At 40.0% G+C, this 18,778-nt stretch overlaps 1 protein-coding gene across 1 annotated transcript; it reads right to left on the bottom strand.

Annotated features, from left to right (window-relative positions):
• Positions 1–17,248: 17,248 nt before the first annotated feature.
• On the bottom strand, positions 17,249–17,734 carry LOC145580924 (uncharacterized). Its single transcript, XM_081638005.1, has one exon. It carries the CDS (start codon positions 17,732–17,734, stop codon positions 17,249–17,251), a length of 486 nt encoding a protein of 161 aa, XP_081494131.1.
• Positions 17,735–18,778: the final 1,044 nt, after the last annotated feature.

Below are 18,778 nucleotides of genomic sequence, written 5' to 3'. Positions count from 1 at the left end.
GTTTTGAGTGAACCGGTGGCAATGTGTGTTTGGTTTGAACCGCGCATTTTTTAAGCCACCGGTTTTTGAAAACCGGTGGCCTTGAACCGGTGTTTTTTTGAATTTTTCTACTAGTGTAAGTGACAATGGAACTCATTTTTAAGCAGAATGTGAAGAATTGCTACAAAAGTATGGTATTCAACATCATCATTCTTCCCCGTATAGACCTCAAGCAAATGGAGCAGTTGAGGCCGCTAATAAGAATTTGAAAACGATCATTGAGAAAATGACGGAAAATTATAAAGATTGGCCTGACAAACTTCACTTCGCATTGTGGGGTTATCGCACGTCAATCCGAACATCAACAGGAAATACGCCATTCAACTTGGTATATGGAATGGATGCCGTACAACCTGTAGAGTTAGAAATACCTTCTGTGCGCATTGCGTTAGAAAGTAAACTCGATGAAGTTGAGTGGACTAGAGCACGATATGAAGAGCTAATCCTACTCGATGAAAGACGACTAGAAGCTCTACATCATACTCAATGTTATCAAACCCGCATGGCTAGACATTTCAACAAAAAGGTCAAGACTAGAAATATCAAGGTTGGGGACTTGGTATTAAAAGCATTAAGGAAAAATGTCTTAGATCCGAGAGGGAAATTCCGGCCTAATTGGTCTGGACCATATATTGTAGAAACAATCCTGTCAGGAGGCGCGGCTAAATTAACTGATATGGATGGCAACGAATTTTCAAACATGACAAACCTTGACCAACTTAAGAAATACTACCCATAAGTACTTGAGTAAAATACTCAAGAGAGCTACGTTTGGCCTGATTCCTTAAGCAAAGGATACGTAGGCAACCCAGACAGGGTGCGGCCGCTTTAATCTCTTCTGATTCTGTATCTCCGAAGTAAAAAACTCATGCCTGCAAAATTTCAAAACTGACGCCAGACGATAGTCTCTGTCGCCAGACAACAATTTTGTCGCCAGGCGACAGAACCCAATCGTCAGCGACAGTGCATCAGATAGCAGCGCCAGTCTTCTGCGAGTGTCTAGACCAGTTTCGCATGTTCTGGAAATTTATTCGACTTTCGTACTCGAATTAATTCTCCGAAAAAATAAATGTTGTAATTGTTTTCATTGCTCTAATTGAAAGTTAATTAAAATAAAAGCTGAAATTTTATTGATTAATAAAGAAAGGACATTATTGATAAAATAAAAGCTGAAAAATTAACTAAAACAAATTAACTTTGTCTAATAAATCAAAAGAAAAGCAATGTTCTAATCTTTTTTCTCCTTCTTCATTCTTTTCCAATTTGTGTCTTCATTCTCTTCCTCTTGATCCATAACCTTCCACTAGGCTAAAATACTAGTTGGCCACCGGTTCAAAACCCCCCTATGCCACCGGTTTTGAACCGGTGGTCAGTTGGGGGGTGGCAAATCCTAGAACAAAAGGCCACCGGTTCAAAACCGGTGGCAAAATAACTAATTGCCACCGGTTAACCGGTGGCAAATATATTTGGCGGTTTTTTTTTTTTTTGGGTTGGCAAACATTTGCCACCGGTTTGCCACCGGTTAACCGGTGGCAATTGTAGGTATATATATTTTTTTTCTTTTTCACTTTAAATATAATTGAACTCAAAAAAAAAAAATTTAACATCAAATTTAAATATAATCGACCAATTTCATTCATTATAATCGAAAAAATTACAACATATATATAATAAAAAAAAATTACAACATGAAAATGACAAATAACGAATAAATTAAATTACAGAATTCCAACAACCAAAAATTGAAAAAACAAAACCAAAAAACAGTCCAACCAAATTGAGTCAAAAATTACAATATAATACAAAAAAATACATCTTGATTCTTCAACTTATATTCTCATCTTGATTCTTCGAGTTATTAAGATCTAAATCAATTAACCTGCATCAATTAAAACAAAAAAAGTTACTTGACAAAAAAAAAAAAGAAAAATTAATAAAATCACGAACCAGAAAATCCGAAAACCCAGAAAACCCAAAATAAAAAAAAAGTAAAAAACAGAAACACAAAAAACCACGAAACCCGAAAAAACCAAAAAACCTCAAAAAAGAACCTAGAAAACCCGAAAAAAACCCAGAAATCAGCATGCATGTTTTGATTAAACACAGAAAATTCGCTAAATTAACAAAACACCCACCTTAAACCATCCAACTAACCCAGATCTATCACCCTACCCACGAAAACTACCCACCACAACAGTCCAACACCACCACAAACCATCCGACACCAAAAACCACCACAAACCGACCAATACCATAAAAATCCACCACCAAAAACCACCACAAACCACCAAATTCCACCAAAAATCTCAAAAATAAAATAAGAGTAAGAAAAAAAGAGAACTTACCTCAAATCCCACCAACACACCCCGAATCTTGCTTGAATTTGGGTTATAAAGGTCAAAATTGACCAAGAAAACTCTAGATCTAGAGTTTTCTTGGTCGAATTTGACCTGAAAACTTTTGGCGGCCTTGAATAGTGGCGGCGGCGGTGGTGCTCGAAAGAGGGTAAGAGGAGGAGGAGAGAGGAAGACGACGCGAGAGAAGAGAGGAAGGAGTGAGATCAGAGAGGAAGAGGAGAGAGGAAGACGAGAGAAGAGAGGAAGAAGGAGTCAGATCAGAGAGGAAGAGGAGAGAAGAAGACGAGAGAAGAGAGGGAGTGAGATCAGAGAGGAAGTGAGGAGGAGAGAGAATGTGAGGAGAGATTGAGGGAGGAGTGAGAACGTGATCTGATGGGGCTAGGGTTTAGCTAGGAAAAGAAGGGTTATATAGGAAGGATTAAAAGGGCGGTTTTTTTTTTAACAAAAATATAATTAGTTATTGCCACCGATTTAAAACCGGTGGCCTTTCCAATTTTTGCCACAGGTTTGGTTGAACCGGTGGCCATTGTTCTTTGCCTCATCCCGCCACTTAATTAAGCCACCGGTTTTCAAAAACCGGTGGCCAATGAGTGTTGTATTTTTCAATTTTTCTACTAGTGTTCGCTAGGAGACAACCGTTTGAAGATCTACACGCTATTTTAGTATAGATAGTTTCTCCTTCCGCTAGGACTCCATGTTTCTTCTCTACCCAAGCTTCCTTCTTAGTAGAGTCGACTTTTCTTTTTCCTTGATTCTTCTTGGCACTCTTCTTTCTAGGCATAATGGGAGTCTTGAACTCAATTCTTTCCCCTAGGCGTTCCTTAGCAGGGATCTTCTTGTCACCTAGACGATACTTCACATTGGTCTTTTCAATTGTAACTTGAGGTTTTTGGAATCTTCCATCAAGCCATTGCTTCACTTTATTTGACAAGCAAGGTGGTTCCTTATGGGTAATCACCTCCCATAAAGGCCTATCACTCCAGTATCCATCAAAACGCTCAATCTCTTGTGACACAGGAAATTCATAAGGACGGCGAAGATCTCTTGTAGGGATGGTTTGTGCGAGACCATATTGTCTCATGACTCTACAAGGAAAATAAAAGGTTAGTCTCGACAAGCTCGGGAGACGACAATATGCTTGATTACTACAACCAATCATCGCCTCAATCCTCCACCAAGGAACAATCCAGTTTATGGTAAATTCACCGGCAGCGAACACCTTGCTCCACTCATGGCGACCGATTTTCAAAAATCGTTTCTTTCGGCGGACTATGCAATTTGGAACATATGTGTGAATATCATCGGGAGGATTAATAAGCTTCAGCCTCTCCATGAGCCATATCTGCAAATATGTATTTAAATTAACATTACTGTGTAAAAATAATATTCTTTAGTTCTTGATAAATTAATAATAATATTATTTTATACCTGTAATAAGATTGGAGAACCTCTTAAAGGTGCCCTTGAATCCTTTCTTAGTGCATCTAACCACAGCATAGTCTCTCCAACAATTAATGGCATTGGATTTCTCCCAGATTCAACTTGTTCTATAACAGATATAATTATCGATTGCCCCTCATTATCTTTGCCACTCACTAAGAGCAATTGGTTAAATAAACAATAAAGGAAAGCCCTTCTTTTATAGACACGGAAATCGGGATTGGGATTATCATAAAAATAATGTGCAAATTCTGTCAAATTAACTAGGTTACCATGCACTATGTGTTTCAAAGCCGTCCCCCTCAAATCAAAAAAGTGTTCGAAATCTTTATAGTAATATTCATTGATTCTAGGTATTACCGCAAGGTCTGTGGAATAATAACCTATGATGGCCCCAAATTCTTCCGGTAAAGGACATATTTCATCATGAAAAAATCTAAAACAATGAGTATCAATATTCCAATAGTCTATGGCAGAATAAATAAAGTCAATATCACGGCTCATCCCCTTGACTCCAAACATACCCCCCATGTGAGAAAGATCTAATGCTTTTTTTATCTTTAGCAGTCAAATGACGACACCATTCATCCATGTACCCACAAAAGGTTCTTTTAGCTAAAGGCATGATTGCTAGTTTAATAAGCTGGTTAAATTATGCAGTAAACGGATGATTCGGGGGCTATTTATAACTTTTTCTGCACGACAGACTTCAACTCCTGTAGGAAACAGGAAAGCGCGTCTGTCGCCAGGCGACAAAATTGTCGCGTGGCGACAGGATGGATTACGCGGCGCCAGTTGTTTCCTTAGTAGCGTCACCTATTGCGCGTAGGAAACCGTGTTTTTACGTATTTGATTTCAACTTTGACTTGGCTTATTGTTCTATTCCTCTTCTCATACCCTCAATATTATGATTTTTATTATTTTTATTATTATTAGTATTATCACTCTTATTATTATTCTTATTATTATTATTATTATTATTATTATTATTATTATTATTATTATTATTATTATTATTATTATATTAAAGCCTAATGTATTTTTACACTTGCCTTCATTTTTTTTTTCTTTTTTTTTGGGGGAGAGAGTCGGTACCCTCCATTAATATTAAAAATGACGGAAAAATTTTGCGCAAAAATCACACTTTCTCACACACTTACATGCACGACACATTTGTTATACAATAATAAATCAGGCAAATAGAATGTTGATAAATAATAAAATGCATATATATATACAAGTGTCTGGTACATAAGTCATATAAATACAATAGGCAAAGTCCTACAAAAGTCAAACATAAAACAAACACAGGTACAACTATGGCGCTGGAGGTCGCAAGTCGCGAGGGATCCCGAATGTATCGAAAAATGTCCTACTCCGTGGAGTATGTCCATCATCGCCCCCTGAACCACTAAGCGGCGCGAACTGCAGCTCAGGACCAGGCCATCTAACCTCACCCTGAAACCCGACGGAAAGAGGCTGGGGCTGCAAAGGCTGCTGCGACGACGAGCCAAACTCGTATGTCCCACCACCCATCCCACCTCGAACGGTCGGTCCGGTCGGAATGTCCTCAGGTGATGACGCCGAATCCTCTACAGCGGCGGCCTCAAAACGACCACCTCGACCACCAGAAGTAGTCCGGCGACGCCTCGAGTTAGACCTAGTAATCTCCCTCCTAGGCTCGGGCCTCGATCGAGTGCGTGGGGAAGGAATAGGCTGCCCCTGCAAAAGTAAATCAAGGTTAGCAAATGCAACGAAAATAAAGCCAAAAGCAGTAAAAGTAAAAGTAATACCTCCTCAGTGTCGTTGCTACGACAGGTAGCACGGTTCCGCAACCTCACAAGCTGGCTGCGAAAGGCGTCAATGCACCTGGCCATGGCCGTCACCACCTCACGAGAGAACTGCCAAAATAGCCAGGGTCAATAACAATTATAAAGCCCAACATAAAGATGGTATATAACAAGAAAAACTACTTACTCGAGTCTGGTGATGAGGAATAGACCGCTCCACAAACTGCTCTCCCGCTGGAGCTGGCGGAATAAGCTCCTCGATCGATCCATACGTACCCAGGTAGCGTATAGACATCCTCGGAGGGATGAACTCCCTAGGACCAGCCTGCTAAAAGTAAAAGTTAGAAAGATACTTGGGGGCTACCTAAGAAAGATAAACTAAACGAATAAAAGCATACCGCTGCCTTCTCTAAAGGGACAGGAGCCGGCGCTAGCAACGGTAGCAGGTCCTCATAGTTCTGCTCAAGGAGAATGTGTGATCTCCAGGGAGTACCTCGCGAAGGCCCACCAGCACGATCCCGCTACAAGGCATCATGGAACATATGCCGAGGTGGAGGAGCGGGAACAACGAAAGTATCCGAGGAGTGTTGGATGGCCACCCTCTCCCCTAGGTAGACTGCCGCGCCATATGTCCCCAGAAAGTAACGACGCTCAGCCGTATACTGCGCCGCCAGCGCAGGGATAGGAAAAGCAGCCCAAGGTCGATATACCGGGCTAGGCTTCTGAAACATCACTAAGTAAGATACTAACGCTAAAAGGTGATAAAAGAGAAAGTAAGAATTTAAAGAAAAACCTACCGTGAGGATCATCTCTCGAAGGCGTAACACCTCCGGCGGACCTCTGCGGCCTCCCCAACTAACAGCAATGGGGAGCACGCTAGGAGAAGGCCTCGCAGGCGCAAGAGAAGGGAAGTACTCGTAGAACCAAATCTATACAGAAAGTGAGAATCAGTAAGAATGGTGCTTCTAAAGCTAGAGTTAAAATCTAAATAAGGAAAGGAGACATACCTCTACGACCCTCCAGAAACTGGAAAGGGCTATCTCTCCAGACAAGGCCTTGTGACGACAAGAACGCCGCAAGCCCAGTAAAAAATCAGCATAGGCCATGCTGGCCCAGTCATATGTCCCGACCAACTGGAGGTCGCGAACAGCGGACAGGTAGTATAGAAGTACCCTATTACCCCGATCAAGGGAAAATGTCCCTGATAGCAGAATCAGCACAAAGATGCGCACCCGCTGCTCTCGGGTAGTCGCATCATCCTCGAAAGCCGCAGCCAGCGTGCCGCCACGGATACATCGGGAACTCAGCTGTCCTGACTGAGCCTCAGCCTGGGCCCGAATAACGATCGGCCCCAATAACTCCAAAACCTCCGGCGAGTAAACGGTAACGCCAGCATCGAAAGGTAGAGGAGTAGACTAAAACTCTAGCCCCGTAATGAGACTAAAGTCAGCTGGAGTGACTGTCATCTCACCCCAGGGAAAGTGAAAAGTGTTAGTGGTGTCCCAAAAGAACTCCACCAAAGCTCGGACGACGAGGTTACCCCCATCGTATGAAAACATGGCCCGAGTGGCCTGCAGCAGAGGAGTCAACCCACATGACTCCCAAAGACGACGAAGCCCCTTATCGCGGCAGATAAAGTTGTCGTACAGGGAGATGATGGTGAAGTTACCCGAGCCATGGCTACGGGTCCTCCCACTCGCTAGACCTCGTCGGATTCTCTCCGACAGATGATGAACTGGCGCGTGAAATAGAGTGCGCTCGTCCCAATCAGGCATGACACCCAGCCCGGAAGTAGAAGGTACGTCCTCGCCCTCGCTGGTGGGCTCGTCCTCTCGACGTGTGTCCCTCGACCGAGAACCGGAGCCACGTCGTCTAGCGATGCTAAAGTATGTAAAAGTAATTAAGTTTAAGGCTCTACAGTATCTAAAGTTCGCCTAAGCCGCATGATACTATGTTCAAAAAAAAAAGAACAGAGTGCGTAGTACTAAACAGAGCAAAATCTCAAACAAGCATGGAAGTTTTCTTTGAGCAATCAAATAATTTCTTGAAAATATATGATGAATGTTGTGACAAATTGTACAAGTAAAAGCAGTCAAAATGCAAAGAACGACCCCCATTGTTCTTCACGACCTTAAGAGGTCCTACAATGGTGAATTGCTTATTTCTTCACCAAATTGGGTCAAACAAGTCTCAAAATACTCCCAAAGTAATATACAAGCATAATTAAACAAATTCAAGGCATAAAATTCAACGAGCAAAGCAAATTAAGCAAAATGATTTTCGAATTTTTTAAAAATTCGCGAATTATAATGCGTAATTCATCAAAAACCGAGTAGAGTTTGAGCAAAACTTACATAGATCGGGAAAATAGATGAGAAAAGCTTCGATTTGCAACAAGTTTGAGCGAATTTGGTTGAGAAATGAGCAAGAACGAGTAATTTGAAGTTTTCGCGAAATTTGTGAAGCAGAGCAGCGAAATGAGAAAGAAGAAGAAGACGGGTTTAAAACCCCGATTCTGTCGCCAAACGACAGAATTGTCGCGAGGCGACAGACTCTGTCGCGCGGCGACAGATGCAAAAGCTAGCGACAGGCACTTCTGGTCAGCGCAGGAGCGGCGACAGAGTGCTGGGCTCTTCCTTATGATTTTGTGGGTCCATTTTAGTAGTTTGGGTTCCTTGGTACGCCAGTTAGCCCCTTTGAGCAATTGACATGATTTAGTCAGCTTGATCAAAATGCACTGAGTGATCGACTTGATGAAAGATCGTCTCACTTTAGCTTAAAGCGCCTAAGTATTGGCTCATAATAAAGCACCGAAGTATTGGCTCATAATAAAGCACCGAAATATTGGTTCAACAAATAAGGCACCGAAATATTGGTTCAATAGATGCACCAAAGTAATGGTTTACAAAGGCAAAAGCACCAAAGTACTGGCACAAATAAAAAAAACAATGATAAATAATGATATTAAGGGTCAATAGGTAAAGTGATTCTTTGGCAATGTCTCAACATAGAGAGAAATTGTTTAGCGGCGAAGTACGGTCGTGACGAGGTAGTGTCACAAATGGTGGAGATGGCGAAGCAAGGCCACCTTCGGCGGTCCCTCAAGGTAAAGAAGAGATTGTCTATAGCGGCGACATACTGCTGTGGCGACATATGGCCACACCCAGGAAATGACGACATACAGTTATTTTCGACGATGTTCCAGAAATACTGTGGAGGATTGTTACCAAGAATATTGAAGGCGACGACATATGGTTATCTTCAAGGATGGCGTTCACGAGGCACAGTGGAGGTTGTCACAAACAACATATGAAGCAACAACAAGACGGTTACTTTCAGAGACGTGTGCTCGACGGTGCAAGATACGCGTTTCTTAACTCTTTTATCTGTTCAACTAATGATTAGTTTGCAGGTATCGGCGTTATAAGAATGATTTGGAATCGCAGAACGTTTTGAATCATTCTCCGTCCCTATCGATACTTTGACTCTCGTTTTTTCGAAACATAAGTTTCTTCAAACTCAGTCAAAGTGGGGGCTTCTGTAGACACCCATTTGTGTCTCCCCAAAACCAAACCCAGTGATGAATGCCTTGCACGTCGTGTTATTATCGAATTAGGTGAAAGTGGTTCGAAAGTCGAGTGATGCGGTTTAGTTTTAATTAAATTCTTTTCTCTCTGTTTTTGAAAATGACCTTATTTATTTGAAAACGTCCAATTCAGTTTATTATGGTCCATGATAAGGGTCCAATAATGGTGTAGATGGATGGGGCTTGAAAAGACCTTTCCAACGATATATTATAAGCCCAATTCCGATGAATAATGAGGAAGTTATGGCCAAAATACTAAACTAGGCCCAATATTAATTGTTATTCCTAAAATTGTTAGGATTAATTATAGTTTTCTAGAAGTTTCTAGAAAGTTCCTTTTAATTCTAATATAGTTAGATTTAATAATTAATTATTTTTAAAAGATTTTTATTTGGAATAAAATATGGTTTTATTATCTTAAAAATATATTTTATCTTCTGTACGGATTCCGTAGATTAAGTTGATTAAAGATCGGATTCCGCGTGAAGAAAAACGCGCTAATACAGGTTGTCGCCAAACGACAAGTCTGTCGCCGCGCGGCAGACCCTGTCGCGTCGCGACAGAGTCAATTCCTGGCGACAACGTGGAGTTTTATTCCTTATCAAATTCTATGTTTTTCCGGATTATTTTCATTATAAATAGCGTCCGAATCCCTGTTTTAAAAATCATCTACCAACATCATTCATCCACTTTTCATTCACAATCATCAACTCTTTCTTAATTCTTCTCTCTCCCTCTCTTTCTAAACAAACTACCTTTTTACAAACAATATTCCGCATTCACAAGATTTAGAATCATCTAGCCAAGTTCGAAGTTGCCTTCGCCCTAGACGTGCAAGGTTGATATTTTCTGAGGGTTTGGTCCAAAACTAGTCTAAACTTTATTTAATTTGATTTCAATTTAATTCTTTATTTTATTATTCTTTATTGATTTTCATTGAAGTTTACTAACTTGTGTATTTTGTTTTTAGAAAGAGGTACGAGGCTTCAAAGTAAGTAGATTAGCTTACTGCCTATTTCTTTCACAATGTAGAAAGCATGCTTATTATTGATTAATTCCTAGTATCATGTTAGGATGTATTTAACTCCTAGTATCATGTTAGGATGTTATTTTATGCTTTCTAGTATCATGTTTAGGGTGCCTTTATCCTTTCTAATATCATGTTAGTACCATGTTAGGTTTAAAGCTTTGATCTTTATTGCTTAGTGACATGTTAGGATTTGTTATTAATCTTGTTAGTATCATGCCTAGGATCTTGCTATTATTATTAAGCTTTGTTATGCCTTATCATGCTATTATCATCATTATTTGTTTATTATTATGTTGCTTGATATATATTTATTGTTATTGCTTGATCACGCCTTTTATGCAGGTTTAAAGGGAATTTGTACTTGAAATCACGCTTAATAAGATAATTAATAATTTGGTTTAGGCTAATGTGATTTTAACTCAAGTGATCGCCAATAATAGTCTTATTTGTGCATTAATATTCAACCAACATAGATAAACAGGTTAGGTTCAATATAATGTTTGTATGTTATTCGAAAAGCGCGCATGAATACGAGCAGAACAAAGTAGAGGCCTATTTTATAGGGCGGGTCCTTTCTTTTGTAGATTGGATTCGTACCCTCATCCCCGGACCCTGTTTGGTTCAAGACCTTATGGAGTAGTTGATGGTCCTTTTTGATTGTCTTTTGGGTTTACAAGTTCCTAAAACTTGTTGGCGACTCTTTTTGCTCTTTGTCTTTCCCTTTGGAACGCCACCGTACTTTAGTGTATGATCACAGTGGGGTTCAAGTTTGGGGTTATCGTAATGCTTGAAATATTCCCTACACAAGCAGACTTTGATCTTCTGCATTTGAACGTTAAGAGTCTTAGAGATACTATTATTTAGACAATGGCAGTTGTTGACCTTTAGTATCAAGATTGACAACTTATACAAGCCATAAAGAAATTAAAGACTTTCTTGCGCGATAAAAAATAAATGTATACGAAGTATATTAGAATTTCTCTCTATATCTCCCTCAATGCATTAAACTAATAATTAATTAAGTTTGTTGTATTAATATATGTCATATTCAGTTCTAATGTATACTCTATTAATCTTTTTTTGTTTTTCTCATTTGACTTTTAATTAATATCTCCAAGACATATTTTAAAACGTAAATATCTACAACATATTTTAAGATGATCTTGATTTTCAATTGATTCTTATCGGTTAACTTGAAAAATCTTTGTATGATAAATCATAGCTTAGGTTCATATCCCTCACCTACTATTATTTATAGTAGGGGTGAGCAAAAATTCAGGGTATTCTGACCTGAAACCGAAACCTGCTCAAAACCGCAGGTTCCAAAATCGGAACCTGTAGATCAAGTTCCGGTTCCCGGTAATAAAATTGGAAACCTGTTGCAACAGGTTCCGGTTCCGGGTAATAAAATTTTGGACCCGGAACCTGTAGGGTACCCTGTTAGTATACATTCCCTATAGGGTAAATGAAACCAAAACCTATCATTTAAGCCCAAGTATAAAAGCCCTATATCAAAATTGTATAAAAGCCATTACCTACCTCTCTTCCTCCTCTTATTCATTTTTCATCTTACTCTTAAAGGTTTAATTAATGATAATAATATAAGTATTTATAATTTTGTATTAAATATTCTAAAAAATCAAGTAACTATTAAGTTTACTTTGAAAGACAGGGTACCCTGTTCCAGTTCCCAATATTTAGGAACCTGTTGAACAAGTTTCGGTTCTGGTTCTATTTTCAGGAACCTGTTGCAACAGATTCCGATTCCGGGTCCTGAGATTTTTACAAGGTACCTTGCTACGGTCACGCCTAATTTATAGTTTATATTGCCGATATGGCTCATTTGTAACAAAAAACAAAAATTGCCATTTTTTAATAGGTTTCTTTAAAAGTCAGAAGCTCAAATAAAAAAAGAAGTATTATCAATTCTCTAAACCTTTTGGTTTGGTCGTTTGGAAGGTAAGAGCAACGTGTATTTGGGGGAATTGAACATATTACCTCATACTTCGTAATAAGTAGTACGTCATTATAGAATTCTGATGCTTCAGAATTCCTCTTAGACAACTTTCTATTTAGACTTTTGATTAGATGAACTCTTTAGCAAATACTTGGACAACAACTAATGTCTCTTTTGCAAGCTACAAAAACTCTATCTGAACACATGTTCCATACGTAGCGTTCGAAGACAAGAATGAGAAATAGTTCATCATTGTTGACGTGACAAGCGAGACGAATTCCTGAGGCTGAGGTGAGATGGCAAAGATCGATGGAAATCAGATTGCCTACAAACCCTTGAGAAGCGTCTCCTTTTGATGAGCTAACTTGAAATGTCAGGGTTATGATCAACTCTTCTGAAACATAATATGCAGCTTCATTAATTGTGGGAGATTTAGAAGAGGCAGATGTTCCTGTTTAGATCCGACAGCCTGTATCCGAGATCCGTGAAGACCCTTTCATATGGCTAAGAACCTACATAGGAAATGAGAATTATCTAACCCCGGGGTGAATCCGGGGATAACCACTACGATAATAAAGTTAGAAAGTGTTTAAGAGAAAGAAGAGATGATATGAAGAGAGAGAAGTAAAGAAGAGAGAGAGAGAGAGTAATAAATGCTACCTTTTAACTTGGATAAACTAACCTATTTATAATGATTTCAACTGCCAAGTGGCTGCATGCCATGCAAACCTCTTTATGCCAAGTGTTGATTGATCAACGCCATGTGCTGAGTCTTAAGAGGTGCCGATATCAATGCCGTTATGTGATGTCACCAATATGAGTTTTATGATTATAAACCCGAACCCGTTTAGACTGTAAACGAATAGATATCGGCACTGTACCAGATATCGGTATCTCCCCATACAGCAGCCCCCTTTATTATGAGATGTCACCGATATGAGTTTTATGATTATAAACCCGAACCCTAACTTTCGTTTTGCATGTTTTCTGTTTTTGCAATTTTTGGGTTGTTTTCTTTTGTAAATGTCCGAAAATAGCATTGAAGAGGAACATCCCAGTCTTAGTACTATTAGGAATCGTCTTATTAGACAGTCTTTGGATAAAGATATCGGAAAACCTGTTGGAATCGCCTCGTCTCTATCTGATAATATTGACTATTCGTTTCAGCCCTTGACTACCGAGGAACAAAAGCGTGCGTTTTTACAGCACAAGACAATAGCCGATTGTGAAAAGGATTGTCTGCCCGTAAATCCTAATTTACTTGATAATATTGAAATTTTGGACGTTTAGCCTGTGAGCGCCCGATATCATCTCCGCAGCTTTTCTGGATTTGGAGAGTACGGTTCCAACGTTGGTCATATAGGTGTTGACGCTAGCACCATGTCGAGAACTAAACAGACTAGCTACCAGCCCGAGGCTCTGGCTGAAGCATCCTCTGAAAAAGGTGGGCCCAGCAAAAAACCTGGGCAAGGGCAGGTAGTAAGCTCTGATTCACCAGCAAGCGAATCCGCCATCCTTTGCCAAAAAACAAACCCTGAATCTCCTATACATGATTCTGCTGTCAAATCGGTTTTAAATGATGAAAACGATGATGATGAAGAAGTTAATTAGGAAGACTTAGAGATTGATAAATTGGTGGATGTAGTAGCGCAAGTGGTTGCAGAAGAGTCTATGGACAAGGAATAAAATTCCAAGAATGACGACACAGATCACTGTCAACCTATCGTCTTACGTCCTAGTAGTTTAGTTACCAAGGCCAAAGTGAACAAGGTATGGCATAAGCTAGCTTTGGAGAAGGAGTACTGCTGTCACGCTAAGAGATTTTTTAGGCTTCCTGAGGGTTATGAGTTAACCATCCCCCCTTGACTATTTTGTTTTGGATTGTCCTGCTGGACACATCGCCATATATGCCAAACATTTTGATTTCGGCCTGAGATTTCCCCTTCACCCGTTTATTACAAAGGTATTTAGGGCCTAGAATGTTTGCCTTGCCTAGCTTACACCCCCAACGGTTTGCGCCGTTGTTGCTCTTGTCTGGGTTTTAATATACAAGAATTTTCCCCTAACCCTCAACCTATTTAGGAAGCTGCTATCTTTAAAGCGGGATAGCCAATCTAAAGGGTGGTGGTCTCTATACACAACTCCTCGCAAGTATACCGTCCATCCCAAGTTGTCCAACTGCAAAGGATGGTAGGATAAGTTCTTCTATATGCGAGTGCCGAAGGATTTTCCTATTAGGCGGACCTTCTATCAGCCCCACCCTAGGTTTAGTTTAATTTCTGAGAGAGCTTGGAGTGAAAGAGAGTAAAGCTTGTAGCTATTTTGACATCGAAAAGGTTGATGTCGGGGTAATGAGATAAGACTTGCCCCAAAAGTATAGGTGCCACATGTGAACTATATTCCCGGCAACACTCCTTTGTCTCATGTCGGTTTATGTCGAACCGACAGCTTTGGAACTTACTTTGCGTGCTTTATTACTTCGTTGCGTGCATTGTGTTTTCATTCACATATTGCCTTACTACCTTTAATTGGCATCTAACTACTTCCTTATTTTCGTTGCTTAGGAGTTGATAAATTGGACAACAAGACTTTGGGCCATTCTGCCGACGGGAAGAGAGTTCTACGGCGTTTCCCGAAAGCGCCGAAGTCTAGCTACAAAACCCTTGCCTCATTTTGCAGCCGCGCTCCCAGTCGTACTGCAAACAGGAAAGCAGAAGAAATGGCTGATGAGAACGTAAGAAAAACCAGACGCCTAGTATCCCTTGCCAATCGGCGTGGAGGTGGGGCAGGGGTTGTGAGCTCTAGGAAAGAAGATGAAAAATCACCTAAAAAGCCCAAACAAACTACAAATCAACTGAAACCACCTTCTCCTATCCAGCACCCAAAAACCTTAAAAGATGATGTAGCCGACTCCGCCATTGCGCCTACAAAGAAGTCTATACCGGTGGATGCGGATTTGGAAGACATCACTTAATCTCCACCCCATACCCATATTGCTACTAGGATACCTCCTGAGCCTCAGAACGTAGGTCTCATTAGTTCTGATGTTAGCATTCCCGGTATTACTTATCGAGCTAATCAATGGATAGAACGGCCAGATGGGAAAATTCTAGATGAGTTCGTAAAGAGATTTTCTGTCCCAAAGGGTCGTTCTCAAGACCCACTATAGGGCGGAAATCTCAAATATCGGCTCTTGCGCAATTTGGCTACCCTAATTGATAAGCCCGCTTGCCTTATCGGCCCAGTTGCTGCAGAACACATGTATGACCTCATGAAGGTACCCATTTACTTAGATTTTGTTTTACTTGAGTATGAGGTTTTCGTCTTTGCTAACTTATGTATTTATTTTTGGTTTACAGGTCGTTGCCTCTAGGACATAGCTTATTGAAATGTATTGGTATTATCAGAATCAACATCGCCTAGCTTCAACGAATCGGGAATCCTTGAAGTCAGCTCTGAAGAACGCCGAAATGGCCCTTAGCGGCATCAAGGTAGCAAAGGCCAAGGATGACAAAGAACTAAAGGCCTTAAGGGAGAAAGCCAACAAACTTAAGGGCCTTGAGAAGGAAGTTGAGCTTCTCCGTTCTTAGTTATATGAAAAAGCCAAGCTGCTGATCAACTTCCCCTATTGCAGAAAGAGTTGTCCGATTCCAAAGGTGCTATCGGCGCGTTGGAGGCCAAGGTTCAAAAAATGGAGACCGAAAAACCCGGCATTCGGCAAAGAGCTGTTAACCGTTACCTAAATTCTGCTGAGTTCATAGAAAGATTGCAGGACCAACTTGATGGTGGCTGGACTGCTGCTCAAAGAGTTGCCCACGCTGCCAGCTGGACCAAATCTGATTGGGCTAAGGTCAAAGCGGCTTTTATAAACAAAGCTCGCACAAAACCTTCCGGCTTTGAGCAACAGCAATTTGCAGATGAGGATATCCTTAACACTATGCCGGATGAGAATGACATCACTATGGATCCCAACATCCTGAACTCACCAGTGCCGGAAGAGAAGGGAGCTCCAGTAGCTTGAAGGGGCTGGCAGTCATCACCGACATCCTCATGTGGCTCCTGTGTGATAAGTCCCTATTTGCTTAAATTTGCTTACTTAGAATTTATGTTTTTGCAAAACTTGTAATTTTTTGACAATGTTATGTTATCGGCATATACCTTTTTTTGTGGTGATGCTTGTTGATTTTTATTCTTAATATTTTTGTTTCTACAACAACTATATTACCTCCCTACCTTCTTACTATTTTGAATGTCCGTTTACTAGTTTATCATATTCATACATATCTTTTTTACCAAGTTTTATTCCTGCTAAGAAGATTTATGAAATATATCGAAACAAACACCAAAAAACTTAGCTATTCAGTAGTGACTTCTACGTTATCATTTATAAGTAAAAACACTCGATTATCAACTTGTAAATATCCAATCTAGTGAGAATAGCCTATCGGCCGTAAGCTTATCTTTTTTTCTTTTTTCTTTTTTTTTAACGACGTTTCCTATGTCTGTATTATCCAACTTTACTAGTAGTTCTACTACTTCTTTAGTAGTTCTACTACTTCTTGCCCCCGTAGTGTATGTACCTAGGTTGCAGGTATATGCACTAGTGGCTTTGGAAACTCTCTGCCGTTATTTAGTAATATTGGCGGTATTTTCATTTACTTGATGAATTTTTTATTCTCGAGTAATATTGCATACTGTTGCTATTTCAGAGTATAATATTGGTCACTTACTGCACTGTTGTTTTTTTAGTGAGTTGAGTACCCTTCTCGGCGATCATAGTGATGGCTATGCCTCAAGTCGACATATACCATGATTTGATTTTGCCAGTGTTATATTTTGAACCAGCAACCTCACGAGTTAATGAATACAACTGATCAGGTTGTAAGCACATTAACTTTGTGGATGCGGTTTTTAGCTGTCCATCCCATTTAACGATGGTTTGTTAAATGGAGGATGCCTGATAAACATGTGCACTAGAAGTTTTCTTATTCTTACTATTTATCAATAATATCCAATTACATGGCTAAAGACAATACAAATTTCATTTATTCATACATAATACTTCTTAAGCAATGCCGCATTCCAGAATTTCTTCAATGGCTTTCCCTCCATTGTTTCTAAGTAATACGACCCTTGCATAACTGTGTCTCTAATCCGATATGGGCCTTCCCAATTTGCCGACAACTTTCCATCGACATTTCCTTTTCTTGTTGCTACTGTTCTTCGTAACACCAAATCTCTTGTATCTAATAGGCGATGGCTCACTCTTTTGTTATAAGCCCTGGACATTTTGTCGTTATAAGCGGCCGATTTTACTGTAGCCTTTTCTCGTAGCTCCGATAAGAAATCTAGATGCTGTATCTTGAATGTCGATAATCCTACTTCAGCTGGCACTACAGCTTTCGTCCTAAACACTTGGTTGAATGGGGATTCTCCTGTTGCCTCTCTTGTTGTTGTTCTATTTTCCCACAGTATCTCTGGTATTAGATCTGCCCACAACCCCTTTGCATCCTCTATCTTCTTTTTTATTGCCATTATAATTTGCTTATTATCCGCTTCTGCCTGGTCGTTTGATTAAGGATGACATACTGCGGCGTATGAAACTTTAACCTTGTATAAGGCTAGAAGATCTTTTACCAGCTTGCAATCAAACTGGGACCCATGATCAAAAACCATTGCCATTGGCAACCTAAATCTTGTGAAGATATTTTTTTGAATGAACTTTTTCACCTCAGACGCAGATATCTTTGTTACAGGTTCTGCCTCTATCCACTTTGTGAAATAATCAATTCCCACTAGTAGGAATTTCCTTCCCCGTGTTGCTGACGGAAATGGCCCTACTATATCCATTCCCTATTGTTCAAACAAAACCGGATTAAGTATTAGCATCAAGTCATTTGGAGGAAGATGGATTGTTGGGGAAAACTTCTGACATTTCTCACATTTTTTTACATGATGGCATCTTCATTCATTGTCGGCTAATAATACCCTCTTCTCATCGCCTCTCGAGATAGAGCACGGGCTCCGAGATGATTGCCACAAGTGCCTTCATGAATCTCTTCGATAAGCCTTGCTGATTTGAAATCCGTTATACATCTTTGTAGAGGAAGTGAGAATCCTCTTTTATATAGCTGACCCTGGTGTATAATGAATCATACACTGTCCTTCCTCAGTTTTCGCGCGTCACCTTTATCAAGAGGTTAACACCCCATATAGGATATATCCCAAGATCTTATCGTACCACTAGCTGTCGTTATTAACACAAAGGATCTGCTCCGAGGTTTCATCAATACTTCTCCGTTTCAAGATTTCCACCATTACTGTTTGTTCCAAATCATTGAAACTTGAACTTTCTAACCTCGCCAAGGCGTCAGCTTGCGTGTTTTGTGCCCTTGGGACCAACTATGCCTCAAAATGCTGCAACTTTGTCGTTAAATGATATATCTTTTCAAGATACTTTATCATTGCCGGCTCTCTTGCTTCATAATCTCCACTGAACTAGATTGACACCAATTGGGAATCAGTTTTTAGAATCAAACGTTTAACTTCTACAGCTATGGATAACAGGATCCCTGTTAT

The sequence above is a fragment of the Chenopodium album genome, chromosome 15 (assembly GCF_948465745.1).
Source record: "Chenopodium album chromosome 15, dcCheAlbu1.1, whole genome shotgun sequence".
Classification (NCBI taxonomy): domain Eukaryota; kingdom Viridiplantae; phylum Streptophyta; class Magnoliopsida; order Caryophyllales; family Amaranthaceae; genus Chenopodium; species Chenopodium album.
This window is presented reverse-complemented; position numbering and strand designations above follow the sequence as displayed.

Coding starts and splice junctions, on each gene's coding strand:
- LOC145580924 (XM_081638005.1), bottom strand. CDS start 17,734: ATGGCAATAAAAAAGAAGATAGAGGATGCAAAGGGGTTGTGGGCAGAT.